Source organism: Prunus mume, linkage group LG4, assembly GCF_029339155.1.
Source record: "Prunus mume cultivar Tortuosa linkage group LG4, ASM2933915v1, whole genome shotgun sequence".
NCBI lineage: Eukaryota > Viridiplantae > Streptophyta > Magnoliopsida > Rosales > Rosaceae > Prunus > Prunus mume.
This window is the reverse complement of record NC_142701.1, coordinates 10,564,158-10,577,756: the sequence shown is the minus strand read 5'-3', so window position 1 is coordinate 10,577,756 and position 13,599 is coordinate 10,564,158. Positions and strand designations below refer to the sequence as shown.

Here is a 13,599-nt window from a genome sequence, read left to right as displayed (position 1 = left end):
ATCTCCATAAAAAGAGATAATATCATTAAATCAGATATTATCTCAGTATGACTCGATCCCTATGAATTTGGGTAGAGAATAAACTCAGCATATTCTCTACGAAACCCTAGCCCCGAGGCTCCTATAAATAGATGACTTCATTTATCATTCAAGGTACATCTAAACCTACTCCTAATACCCGAGAAAAATACCTGAAGCTCTCTCTTTCTCCCTCTCCACTCTCTATATTTTCTCCACACGGCTCGGCCCCCACACACGGCTCCGGCCGCTCGGTTCACACCCTACATAAACACTACTCCGTACCCTTTGCTTAGCTATTGTTTTCCTACAAACACCCGAACTAACTTAGGCATCGGAGGGCCTTTGGCCAACACCCCCGGATGTGGTCTATTTACTCCAATCTGTTTTACAGAATCGAGGAAGAGAGAGAAGGAAGATCGAAGGTTGAAGGATCTAGAAGCGAATATTCTCCCGTGAGATTATTTGCACAAACAAATAATTTTTCTTTCTAAATTGTCCAGGTAATTATGTTAGAAAATTAGATTGTCACCCTCAGATAAGATGATTTTTTTAATGGTTTTTATCACCAACTAAAAGTCGATGAACTTTTCACAAGTCTTCATTTGAGTCATCAAACTTTCAAATTAATAATGCGATCCTTAATTTTTTTGTCCACACATCAGTTTAGTCCCTCTTATTGCATTCCATCAAAATTTTCGTTAAAATTGGCCACTTAACCAACTTTGTGTCAACGAGATCCTAGCTTAATTAGGATATTTATTTCCTAGTTTATTAGGATTATATTTCTTTCCTTTTGTACAGATAGTGTATAATTATGATTTTATCTTGTTTCCTAGTTTGACCCTACTAGGGTTACATCCTTGAATCATAAATAACTTCTTTTCGAGAATGAAATACAACCCGAAAAATATTCTACCCATATTGTTTGACTCTTTGAAGGGGTTTTTTTTCGGTCAAAATACAACCTATCCACCCATGAAACAAAGTAAATATCACGTATTTTTCCCAACAAAGCAATATGCTCCGCTTGATGTGGACCCTAATGTGAAACCCTAGTTGGAGAGAATATAACTTGTGGAGCAAAAAATGTCAGATTTAGGACTAAAATGAGCTATATTTAGATGATAATATTCCTTTAAAGTTGGTCACACCATGACATGTGGCCATTTTTATTCAAAATTTTGTCGAAAATATGATAGTTGGGACCAGATAGATGTGTAGACCAAAAAATGAAGGACCACGTTTATTGATTTGAGAGTTTGAGAACTACAATGAGGACTTTTCAAAGGGGGAAAAATCACTTTTGGTCCCTATAATTTACCATTCTTACCACTAAAGTCCCTAGCGGTTTCAATTTGATTAATTTTGTCCTTGTAGTTTGAATTTTAAGCAATTCAAGGACAATTCCCAATTTCTATTAAATTATTCTAATTTCTATTCACATTGAGGGGCAATCCCCCCTCTCTCATCAAACTCCAACCCTAATTTCATGCATTGCCCAAAACCTCTTCTCATGAACCCAAATTCCCAAAAACAAAATCTCGAGATTAAGACTAAAAAAGTCACAAGATTGCACATAAGGGACTTTGAGACTAGAGAGTTGAAAAAACCTACAGGAGGGGCTGCAAGATTGGACCAAAATGCCCCTATATGTGAAAAGAAATTAGAGTAATTTGATATAAATTAGGGATTAATTATATTTAGATTGCTTGGAATTCAAACTACGAGAAGAAAATTGATCAAATTGACGAAACTACATGGACTTTAATGATAAAAATAATAATAAACTACAGGAACCAAAAATGATTTGTCTTTAAAAAGTTCAATGACCACTTGTGAAATTTTTTAAATTTATTTTTATAATTCCGATTTTTGATTAGGCTTTGATTATGTAGTTATTCTTCGTTAGATACATTATTTTGGATTACAAAGTTGTTTAATATTTTATACATATACCTTCGTGTATAGTCATAATGACGCACTTAACCAAAAGGACCAAAATCAAAATCCAATTAATCTAACATGAGCTTAGAAAAAAAAGAAAAAATAGTTTTATCAAAGAATGGAAATTCTAAATGAATAGTCAAACTGATCTTCTTCGTGGAACATGAACTCAAAGTCCTTCTAATATATGCAGGAGAATAGAACCAAGGTGTGCAAGACGACATTTGGGAACAATATAAAAGCACATCGGGTCACAAATGAATGCCAAACTTAAAAAAAATTGATTATATAACTCATGCAAATATGTCTCTAAGCGTTTGGTATTGCTATGTTTATAAAAAATAAAAAATAAAAAATATTTATTTCGTACGGCGAGAATAATCAATTATGAAATAAAATAGTGAAATGTTTGGTAAATTGTATTTAAAAGTGTTGTGAGTGATAAAAAGGAATAAGTAGGGTCATCGCCGCCATGCTAAACTAAAGGAACATAAAAAAGAACAAAAGCTCTATAGGGTATTGAGCCCACTAGAGGAGTGTTGTTTGGTGTTTAGGGAAGGGCACAGAACAGTCAATATACAAAATAACTGTTGAGATTTATGAACCAAAAATTGTTAGTTAATCCTACAACAGAGAAGGGACCATTTTAATACTAAAAATATAGTGAAATGCGCCTTTGAAGTTGTAATTGTAATTAAAATATGGCATGTTAGCACTACGAGGTGATTTGGTAGCATATTCATAAAAAATGGGCTTAAGGCTATAAGTTGTTTGGCAGGGTACATGATGCCCAACAATAACAGCATGGATTGTAAGTAATCTCACCTCACTCACTCACCCCATGAACTTATATTCAAGTTTGTTGATGGTATGAAAATGCTTTCATGATTGAGTGTGCATAAGTAATTTGTTTGCTCAACAAAGCAATATGCTCAGCTTAGTCCCTCTTATCGCATTACATCAAAATTTTCATTAAAATTGGCCACTTAACCAACTTTAAAGGGGTTCTTTTGTCAAAATACAACCTATTCACCCATGAAACAAAGTAAGTCTCACGTATTTTGCTCAACAAAGCAATATGCTCAGCTTGATGTGGACCCCAATGTGAAACCGTAGTTGGAGAGAATATAACTTGTGGAGCAAAAAATGTCATATTTAGGACTATGAGCTATATTTAGATGATAATGCTCCTTCGAATTTGGTCACACCATGACATGTGACCAACTTTTTTCAATATTTTGTCGAAATGCGACAGTTGGGACCAAATAGATGTGTAGACCAAAAAATAAAGGACCACATTTATTGATTTGAGAGTTTGAGAACCAAAATGAGGACTTTTAAATGGGGGGAAAGTCACTTTTGGTCCCTATAGTTTACAACTCTTACCACTAAAGTCCCTCGTAGTCAATTTGATCAATTTTGTCCTTATAGTTTGAATTTTAAGCAATTCAAGGACAATTCCCAATTTCTATTAAATTATTCTAATTTCTGTTCCCATTGAAGGGAAATGCCCCCTCTCTCATCAAACTCCAACCCTAATTCCATGCATTGCCCAAAACCTCTTCTCATGGACCCAAATTCCCAAAAACAAAATCTCGAGATTAACACTAAAAAAGGTCACAAGATTGGACATAAGGGACTTTGAGACTAGAGAGTTGAAGAAACCAACAGGAGGGGCTGCAAGATTGGACCAAAATGCCCCTATATATGAAAAGAAATTAGAGTAATTTGATATAAATTAGGAGTTAATTATATTTAGATTGGTTGGAATTCGAACTACAAGAAGAAAATTGATCAAATTGATGAAACTACAAGGACTTTAATGATAAAAAAAATAATAAACTACAGGAGCCAAAAATGATATTTGTCTTTAAAAAGTTCAATGACCACTTGCGAAATTTTTTAAATTTATTTTTATAATTCCGATTTTAGATTAGGCTTTGATTACGTAGTAATTTTTGTTAGATACATTATTTTTTATTACAAAGTTGTTTAATATTTTATATATATTCCTTCGTATATAGTCATAATAACGCACTTAACCAAAAGGACCAAAATCAAAATCCAATTAATCTAACACGATTTTAGTAAAAAAAGAAAAAATAGTCCTATCAAAGAATGGAATTCTAAATGAATAGTCAAACTGATCTTCTTCGTGGAACATGAACTCAAAGTCCTTCTAATCTATGCAGGAGAATAGAACCAAGGTGTGCAAGACGATATTTCGGAACAATATAAAAGCACATCGGGTCACAAATGAATGCCAAACTTAAAACAAATTGATTATATAACTCTTGCAAATATGTCTCTAAGCGTTTGGTATTGCTATGTTTATAAAAAAATTAAAAAAAGAACTATTTCTGTCGTACTGCGAGAATAATCAGTTACGAAATAAAATAGTGAAGTGTTTGGTAAATTGTATTTAAAAGTGTTGTGAGTGATAAAAAGGAATAAGTAGGGTCATCGCCGCCATGCTAAACTAAAGGAACATAAAAAAGAACAAAAGCTCTATAGGGTATTGAGCCCACTAGAGGAGTGTTGTTTGGTGTTTAGGGAAGGGCACAGAACAGTCAATATACAAAATAACTGTTGAGATTTATGAACCAAAAATTGTTAGTTAATCCTACAACAGAGAAGGGACCATTTTAATACTAAAAATATAGTGAAATGCGCCTTTGAAGTTGTAATTATAATTAAAATATGGCATGTTAGCACTACGAGGTGATTTGGTAGCATATTCATAAAAAATGGGCTTAAGGCTATAAGTTGTTTGGCAGGGTACATGATGAGCGCCCAACAATAACAGCATGGATTGTAAGTAATCTCACCTCACTCACTCACCCCATGAACTTATATTCAAGTTTGTTGATGGTATGAAAATGCTTTCATGATTGAGTGTGCATAAGTAATTTGTTTGCTCAACAAAGCAATATGCTTAGCTTAGTCCCTCTTATCGCATTCCATCAAAATTTTCATTAAAATTGGCCACTTAACCAACTTTGACGGGGTTCTTTTGTCAAAATACAACCTATCCACCCATGAAACAAAGCTCAACAAAGCAATATGCTTAGCTTGATGTGGACCCCAATGTGAAACCTTAGTTGGAGAGAATATAACTTGTGGAGCAAAAAATGTCATATTTAGGACTAAAATGAGCTATATTTAGATGATAATACTCCTTTAAAGTTGGTCACACCATGACATGTGACCAATTTTTTGCACAATTTGTCGAAATGCGACAGTTGGGACCAAATAGTTGTGTAGACCAAAAAATAAAGGACCACATTTATTGATTTGAGAGCTTGAGAACTAAAATGAGGACGTTCAAAGGGGTGGAAAGTCACTTTTGGTCCCTATAGTTTACAACTATTACCACTAAAGTCCCTTGTGGTCAATTTGATCAATTCTGTCCTTATAGTTTGAATTTTAAGCAATTCATGGACAATCCCAATTTCTATTAAATTATTCTAATTTATGTTCCCATTGAAGGGCAATGCCCTCTCTCTCATCAAACTCCAACCCTAATTCCATGCATTGCCCAAAACCTCTTCTCATGGACCCAAATTCCCAAAAATAAAATCTCAAGATTAACACTAAAAAAAAGGTCACAAGATTGGATATAAGGGACTTTGAGACTTAAGAGTTGAAGAAACCTACATGAGGGGCTGCGAGGGTGGTTGTGGGAGAGTTTGGGGAGGGGCTGCAGATTGGACCAAAATGCCCCTATATGTGAAAAGAAATTAGAGTAATTTGATATAAATTAGGGGTTAATTATATTTAGATTGCTTGGAATTCAAATTACAGGAACAAAATTGATCAAATTGATGAAACTACATGGACCTTAATTATAAAAATAATAAACTACAGAAACCAAAAATGATTTTTTGCCTTTAAAAAGTTCAATGACCACTTGCGAAATTTTTTAAATTTATTTTTATAATTCCGATTTTATATTTAGGCTTTGATTATGTAGTCATTCTTTGTTATATACATTATTTTGGATTACAAAGTTGTTTAATATTTTATATATGTACCTACGTATGTAGTCATAATAATGCACTTAACCAAAAGGACCAAAATCAAAACCCAATTAATCTAACATGAGCTTAGTAAAAAAGAAAAAAGAAAAAATAGTCTTATCAATTAATGGAAATTCTAAATGAATAGTCAAACTGATCTTCTTCGTGAAACATGAATTCAAAGTCTTTCTAATCTATGCAGGAGAATAGAACCAAGGTGTGCAAGACGACATCTAGGAACAATATAAAAGCACATCGGGTTACAAATGAATGCCAAACTTGAAAAAATTGATTATATAACTCATGCAAATATGTCTCTAAGCGTTTGATATTGGGGTAGTTTTATTGGCACCCCAAATTTGCTCTTTGCACCTCATATTCTCCTTACACCACTAAATTTTAGTAAATTTTAAAATTACTCACTACACCTCATTTTTCTTCCTAGATTGTCCTCATGAACCCCATTTCTTAACTTACCTGTGTAAACCCCACTAAAATCGTTACCTTGTTCGGTGGTAGTCTACCGAATTTGTTTTCGTTTTTCAGTGGCTATCCACCGAATGTGTTTATGTTTTAAGTAGTAGTGCACCGAATTTGTTTCAGTTTTTAAGTGGTAGTCCACCGAATATGTTTCTGTTTTTTGGTGATAGTCTACTGAATTCGTTTTCCGAATTTGTTTCAGTTTTTTAGTGGTAGTCCACCAAATATGTTTCTGTTTTTAGTGATAGTCTACTGAATTCGTTTTTTATTTCCTTGAATTCATTTCTTATTTCCTTGAATTCATTTCTTGTTTCAATGATCATCTACCAAATTCGTTATTGAGTTTGTACTTAATATTATTTTTTATTAGGAATGTGAGCACCTTAGGTGCATGTCAAAGACATTTACCCTTAGTTAGTGAAATTGGTGGGCTAATCCAAATAATGGTATATTCAAATAGTACATTCAGAGGTCTGGATTATAGCAACTTATTAGGTGTTCTTATCGGAATTCATATAAGATTGTTGTATCCACCTTCGTTGAAAGATGGCATCCCGAAACAAACATCTTTCACATGCCTTTTGGTTAGATGACTGACACGACCCGCCCCGAATTTCCCAAACCGAGGCGAATCTTGCGGAGACCCGGCATCACACCCACGCCATGTTCACTCCTTAAAACTATGTCCTCTTTACCAAAGAGGATTAAAACTGAGACTTTCTGCGAAATTTGTGAGTCTCCCCTATAAATTGAACATTTTCAAAATTTCCACCTGCATAAAACACATTTTATAACCCAACCGGCAGCACGCACAATATAATCTCATGCAATTTACATAAATGGCCTCCGGACCTTCAAATGATTCTAGCAGAACTGCCCACAATGTTTTTAAAATAACTTAATGCATCAAACGTGCATATAACAAATTCAAAATTTATTTATGCCCACCTTCACTCACTTAGTCCACAGGACAAGCCTCAATTCAACCAAGTTCCAGAACTAGCCTCACAACACAACCTAAGTGAGGTTTAACCCGCGGCTGCACCTAGTAACCCTGCCTACGTACCCTTTCGAGGATCAAGCCACACGTAGTTCTTTCACTAAAACCCTTTTTTCCTCTAAATCACAACTCAACAGTACTCACAAAATCTCCTCATACGCCGGAACATTCAAAGTCACATATGGGGCCTATCCGCATGCCGGATAAACCTACGACACGTGAGAACTCATCATCACATAATCCCCTCATACGACGGGACGTACCCGGCCTCGTATGGGGTCTATCAACACGCCGGCTACTCCTACGACACGTGCGACCTCACAAACACATCACATAATCCCCTCATAGTACGGGACGATCCGGCCTCGTATGGGGTCATCAACATGCCGGCTACTCCTACGACACGTGCGACCTCACAAACACATCACACAATCCCCTCATACGACGGACGCACCCGGCCTCGTATGGGATCTGTCAACACGTCTTCTACTCCTCGACACATACGACCTCAACACAATATCACATCAGCCCTTACACGGACGGACGCACCCGCCTTGTATAGAGTCATCAACACGCCGACTACTCCTACGACATGTGCGACCTCACAAACACATCACATAATCCTCATACGACGGGACGCACCCACCTCGTATGGAGTGCAACACGCCAGCTACTTCTCGACATGTGCTACCTCAACACAATATCACATCACCCCTCACACGACGGGACGCATCCGCCTCGTATGGTCTGTCAACACGCCGGCTACTCCTAAGACACGTGCGACCTCAACACAATATCACATAATCTGTCCGCTTTGGGCTGGCTACATTCTCACCACCATCTAACTGTTCGCTTTGGGCCTGGCTACATTCTCACCAGCCCGCACGGGTTTAAAGGCCTCAACACAATCACAGGACGGTACTTACAGTGTAATCAAAATCCAGGGGAAGTACATAAAGTGGTGCATATAGACTTCAAACTGACAATCTACACTCTTTTTATACCTTTATATACACACACATAATTATATACACTAATTTCTAATATTGTAAACACCTTAACAACCATCTAGCATCTGATAAACCCCCCCATCAATAATCATCATTTAATATCCTAAAGCCACAATATCCATTTAACTCAACTAACGGTGAAGACCTGTCTCTATGGTCAGTTCAATCTTCCTAGGAAGGTAATACTACCTAGGAAGTCTCACGGTCAATCTCGGGGTCAACTACCCACCCTTGGTCAAACGGGCCCGCGGGGCCCACGACCTCCAAATTTCGATCAGACAATTCCTATAGATTCTACAAGCTCTAGGATGCACGTCCGCAAGTTTGGTCCAGATCGGACGGTCGGATCGCCACGATCGCACGATCGACGATTACTAAAACCCTAACCCTAGGGTTGGCATTTCGAGCATCCGGGACTCCGTTTTACGATCCGTTGAATCCTATACGATCTTGGCAATACCCAGATCAACATATTCTAACTTTAGGACCATCCAACGGTCCAAACCTAGCGAACCCGGAAAATACGCAATATGCGATATCCGTTAGGGTCTCTAACGGTATCCAAATTGAAATTCGAGCACACCTACTCGTTCGGGACATTGAGGGGATCGCATTGGGATAAAATGCCCTTCTGCTATAGTGCCCATGCGCCGCCACACGCCGGCGTGGGTGTCCAAAGCGATTACCCTTTGGAAAAACCCAAAATCAAGGCTCAAGACTCCTACCCTAGGTAAGACACCCTATTTGGAGCCACTTTTGTTCTTGGGCATACCCCAAAAACTGACCATAAGTGGCTGGAATCGCTAACTCAAAACCGGCCGAACCCTAACTCAAAAATCAGATAATCTATGCTCAAAATTAACGAAATCCTACCCATACATCAGCTAGATCATGAGGAAAGGATAGATTTCCATACCTGGATCGCCAAAATGGCATCCGAAGACGGAGAACGGCAGTGAGTTTGCGAAACCGAGCTTTTCTTTTCAATTTTCCGCGAAATCTCAACGGTGGCGGCGGACTGGGGTAAGAATAGGACGGCGCCCCATTTGGTACCCCCGACTTTGGTGGTCGGATGAACGGCCGCCAAAAGCCAAGAAGCGAGAGAGAGAGAGAGAGAGAGAGAGAGAGAGAGAGAGAGAGAGAGTGAGGTTATTTTTTGACTTTTAACAAAACCCTTTTCAAAATATTTACGATTTTGTCACTAGTGATGTTTTGCTCGTAACTTCTTCATTACAGCTCCGATTTAAGCCCACTACGTCTCTACGGACTCATCTCGCCGTGCTATACGCAACGGTATAGTCAAAATTTCCAAATTCCTTCCGGATAAGAAATGACCAAATTACCCCTACCCCAAGGGCAATTTCGTAATTTCACCTAAATAAATTAAAATGGGCAATAAATTTGGAGTCGGGGTTTTACATGACCATCACATTAGATGATGTGTCATCTATTTTAAGGGCGTCACCTTGTTTTTGTTCCTTCAATGGGAGTAAGGTCAAAATGGCTTACATTAAATTTGTGGACGACAATAAGTTACTGAAAAAATAAATATATTTCGATTCGTTGCCACTGAATTGTAGGCAAAAATTCGGTAATACACCACCGAACACCGTTCCATATGATGGTGGATCTCCACTGCATATGAATTTAACGGCCGGTCGATGGCATCCCACGAATTTACCTATCACGTTCGGTATCTGGTGTCTGAACGCAACCAACGAACCATCATGACATCCTAAGCTTGAAAAACTCCAAAAAATAAACTCATACCTCATTTGAAGCCTCTCTAACTTCACTATACCTCATTCGAAGCCTCTCTAACTTCAATCTCACCCTTCATGAATAAATACAATATATTTTTTCACCAATATAAGCATATAAACCTCATTAGGGTTGTAGAAACATGATGGTTTGAGAAAAAAGTTTAACTAGGGTTGCAAGAATATATGTGGGGTAATGAACAAATTTCATTTTTATTATAAATGCTTTTTGTCCTTAATGGTAATTATGTACAAGGGTTAAATAAATTATTCATGTTTAAAATTAGTATGGAGTGCAAAGAGCAAATAATGGGGTGCCAATAAAATCTCTCTTGGTATTGCTATGTTTATAAAAAATAAAAAAATAAAAACTATTTTTTTCGTACTGCGAGAATAATTAGTTATGAAATAAAATAGTGAAGTGTTTGGTAAATTGTATTTAAAAGTGTTGTGAGTGATAAAAAGGAATAAGTAGGGTCATTGCCGCCATGCTGAACTAAAGGAATATAAAAAAGAACAAAAGCTATAGGGTATTGAGCCCACTAGAGTGTTGTTTGGTATTCAGGGAAGGTCACAGAACAATCAATATATACAAAACAACTGTTGAGAATTATGAACCAAAAATTGTTAGTTAATCCTACAATAGAGAAGGGACCATTTTAATACTAAAAATATAGTGACATGCGCCTTTGAAGTTGTATTTATAATTAAAATATGGCATGTTAGCACTACGAGGTGATTTGGTAGCATATTCATAAAAAGTGGGCTTAAGGCTATAAGTTGTTTGGCAGGGTACATGATGAGCGCCCAACAATAACAGCATGGATTGTAAGTAATCTCACCTCACTCACTCACCCCATGAACTTATATATAAGTTTGTTGATGGTATGAAAATGCTTTCATGATTGAGTGTGCATAAGTAATTTGTTTGCTCATAACCCATCATATATTTTCACATTTTTTGTTTTGGCAGATTAGAATTTGATCTGATTTGCTTGAATATCACAATGGTGCTTACATCTGCTCCACCAACACTGCCCATGCCAAGGTTGCTATCAACCCTTCCTACAAATAAATCAATATCATGTTGTGGAGGAACAAATTATGGCTCTAGTCAAAGTAAGCCTAATTCTGCACCTGCTATTAATTTTCAAGCAAAGGTCTTTCCCAAAGAAAATGTCATCACTTCCCCCAAACAAGATGATGACAAAACTGTCACACCCGCAGCTAAGAAAATACCACAACATTTGAACTGGGAATCGAGGAAGTTGGACGGGGTTTATGACACTTTTGGTGGAAAATTGGGGCGGGGGGGGCTTGTTTTTCAACAGAACTTCTCAATTAGATCATATGATTTAGGCCCTAATGGCAAAGCAACCATAGGGTGCTTGATGGAACGCTTACAGGTAGGTTTTGGATTTCTTTATCTTTATTAAAAGATAGCATAAGTAGTGTGCTAAAACTAATGCTTTATATGTGGCTAGTTCTTCATGGCTTTTGTATGTGTAGGAAACATCAATTCAGCATTGTAGGAGTGTTGGGCTCTATGCTGGTGGTTTTGGTTCGACACCAGAAATGAGCAAAAGAGGCCTAGTATGGGTGCTGTGTAAATTGCAGACTGTAGTGGAAAAATATCCTTCTTGGTAAACTTTGAATATTATTTGTTTATATAGCTAGCCTTTCATTGTTTATAACCTCTACTACTCTTAACATCTTTTTTTTTCTTTCATTCCGATATATGTATATGAACAGCCATTTTAACTTCTATGTTTGGAACTTAATTTGTAGAAATTATTTTTCATCAAACAGTTCTGTTCTGTGTTTGAAGGGCCGATGTAATTCAAATAGATACCTGGACTGGTGCATCAGGAAACAATGGTCTGTTCCGGGATTGGATCTTTCGTGATTACAGCACCGGAGAGATCTTAATTCGAGCAACCGGGTTGGGATCCAAACTAAGATTCTCAAATGCAATACTATCTTTATTTTTTGTCTTTTTGGCTCTGGTTTGATATTGGTCCTATATGCAGTCTTTATATGATGATGGACATGAAGACAAGGAAATTTTCTAAAGTTACAGCAGAAATCACAGATGAGTTAAGATCTGGTCTCATGGATTCTGATCCTCTCATTGACATCAAAAATGCTAAACTAGGACGATTGGATATTGATGCTAGAAACTACTTTCAAACATCTGTAGCAGTAAGTATATCTTATGCTTAAAACATGGAGACATTGAAACATTGTCTTTTGTTCTTGAAGCAATTGACTGACACATTCTTAGCATCTTAAAATCGCAGAAGCCTGGTTGGAGTGATTTGGATGTCAATCAGCACGTGAGCCATGCAAAATACATAGACTGGGTTTTCGAGGTGAATCCTTTTCCGGGGCTACTTGTTCATAACTTATAGTTCATGTTCATATATATATATATAAATATGAACATATATTAATTGTTTCAAAAATACTCTCTTCTAATTGGAAATTCATGATCATGGTTTCAGAGCATTCCCTTCTCAGTGCTGGAGACTCATGAGCTTTCGTCTATGACGTTGGAGTATCGAAGTGAGTGTCGGAGGGACAGCGTGGTGCAGTCTCTGACTGCAGTTGCTAGAGATGGAACAGGTGACTCCACTCATAACCAAGGGGTAGAGTTTGATCACTTGCTTCGCCTCGAGACAGGGTCGAAAGTTTTGAGGGCAAGGACCTTGTGGAAGCCAATTATGTGATGACTTTTTTAGCACACTGAAGATTCCAGCAACAAATGGATGTACATACGTATTGTGGAGAAAAGAATAATTGCTACTTGCACTTGATGGAACCCTAATATTATATGTAACTAGTTTCTAATTGTACTAAGTTTTATTGAATAACTGCTACCCGCAGTCACTTATATCCTGATATATGCAACTGGTTTTTAATAAATGTACTACGTTTTTCGAGTATATTTTACTTGGAAATAAGCCAAGAGCTTGTACAGAATGCATCACTTCAAACTTGATAACTTTCTTCCATAACTGGGCAAATCGAAACAATTAACAAACTAGTAAGAAATGGCAGACCCAAAAGGGTTGGCAGATTTTAAGTGATGCAAATTTATATCAAAATAAGTTCCATTCTTAACATTCTAGTTCTACCGGATGTTCTGGTTTGCACTCTCTTTCTAGCTCAAATTAAGTTTGGGAGTGATTAAGGACTTTTTGCTAATCCCAAGCAGCTCGAGTCGCAAACATAATAGTTTGATATACAACTCCCAAGAAGAACTTGTATGTTATGGGGATAACACTGTTTTGCTATTTCTATTCAATCACATTCCACCATGTGGGCTTGGCAGAAGAACATGGTTGATTAGAGATAGCGAAACA

At 37.0% G+C, this 13,599-nt stretch overlaps 1 protein-coding gene across 1 annotated transcript; it reads left to right on the top strand.

Moving 5' to 3' along the window:
* The first annotated feature begins 11,155 nt into the window (after positions 1-11,155).
* LOC148917885 (palmitoyl-acyl carrier protein thioesterase, chloroplastic-like) lies at positions 11,156-13,179 on the top strand. Its single transcript, XM_089050882.1, has 6 exons — positions 11,156-11,640; positions 11,744-11,877; positions 12,063-12,176; positions 12,265-12,436; positions 12,535-12,606; positions 12,739-13,179. The coding sequence occupies exons 1-6, from the start codon at positions 11,242-11,244 to the stop codon at positions 12,961-12,963; spliced, it is 1,116 nt and encodes a 371-aa protein (XP_088907008.1). The 5' UTR covers positions 11,156-11,241; the 3' UTR covers positions 12,964-13,179.
* The last annotated feature ends 420 nt before the right edge of the window (positions 13,180-13,599 follow it).

What these genes read in the sequence shown, in the direction of transcription:
- LOC148917885 (XM_089050882.1), top strand. Translation starts at nt 11,242, where the DNA reads ATGGTGCTTACATCTGCTCCACCAACACTGCCCATGCCAAGGTTGCTA. An exon ending in GTGGAAAAATATCCTTCTTG is followed by an intron (nt 11,878 to 12,062) that starts GTAAACTTTGAA and finishes CTGTGTTTGAAG; the next exon opens with GGCCGATGTAATTCAAATAG. An exon ending in ACTTTCAAACATCTGTAGCA is followed by an intron (nt 12,437 to 12,534) that starts GTAAGTATATCT and finishes TTAAAATCGCAG; the next exon opens with AAGCCTGGTTGGAGTGATTT.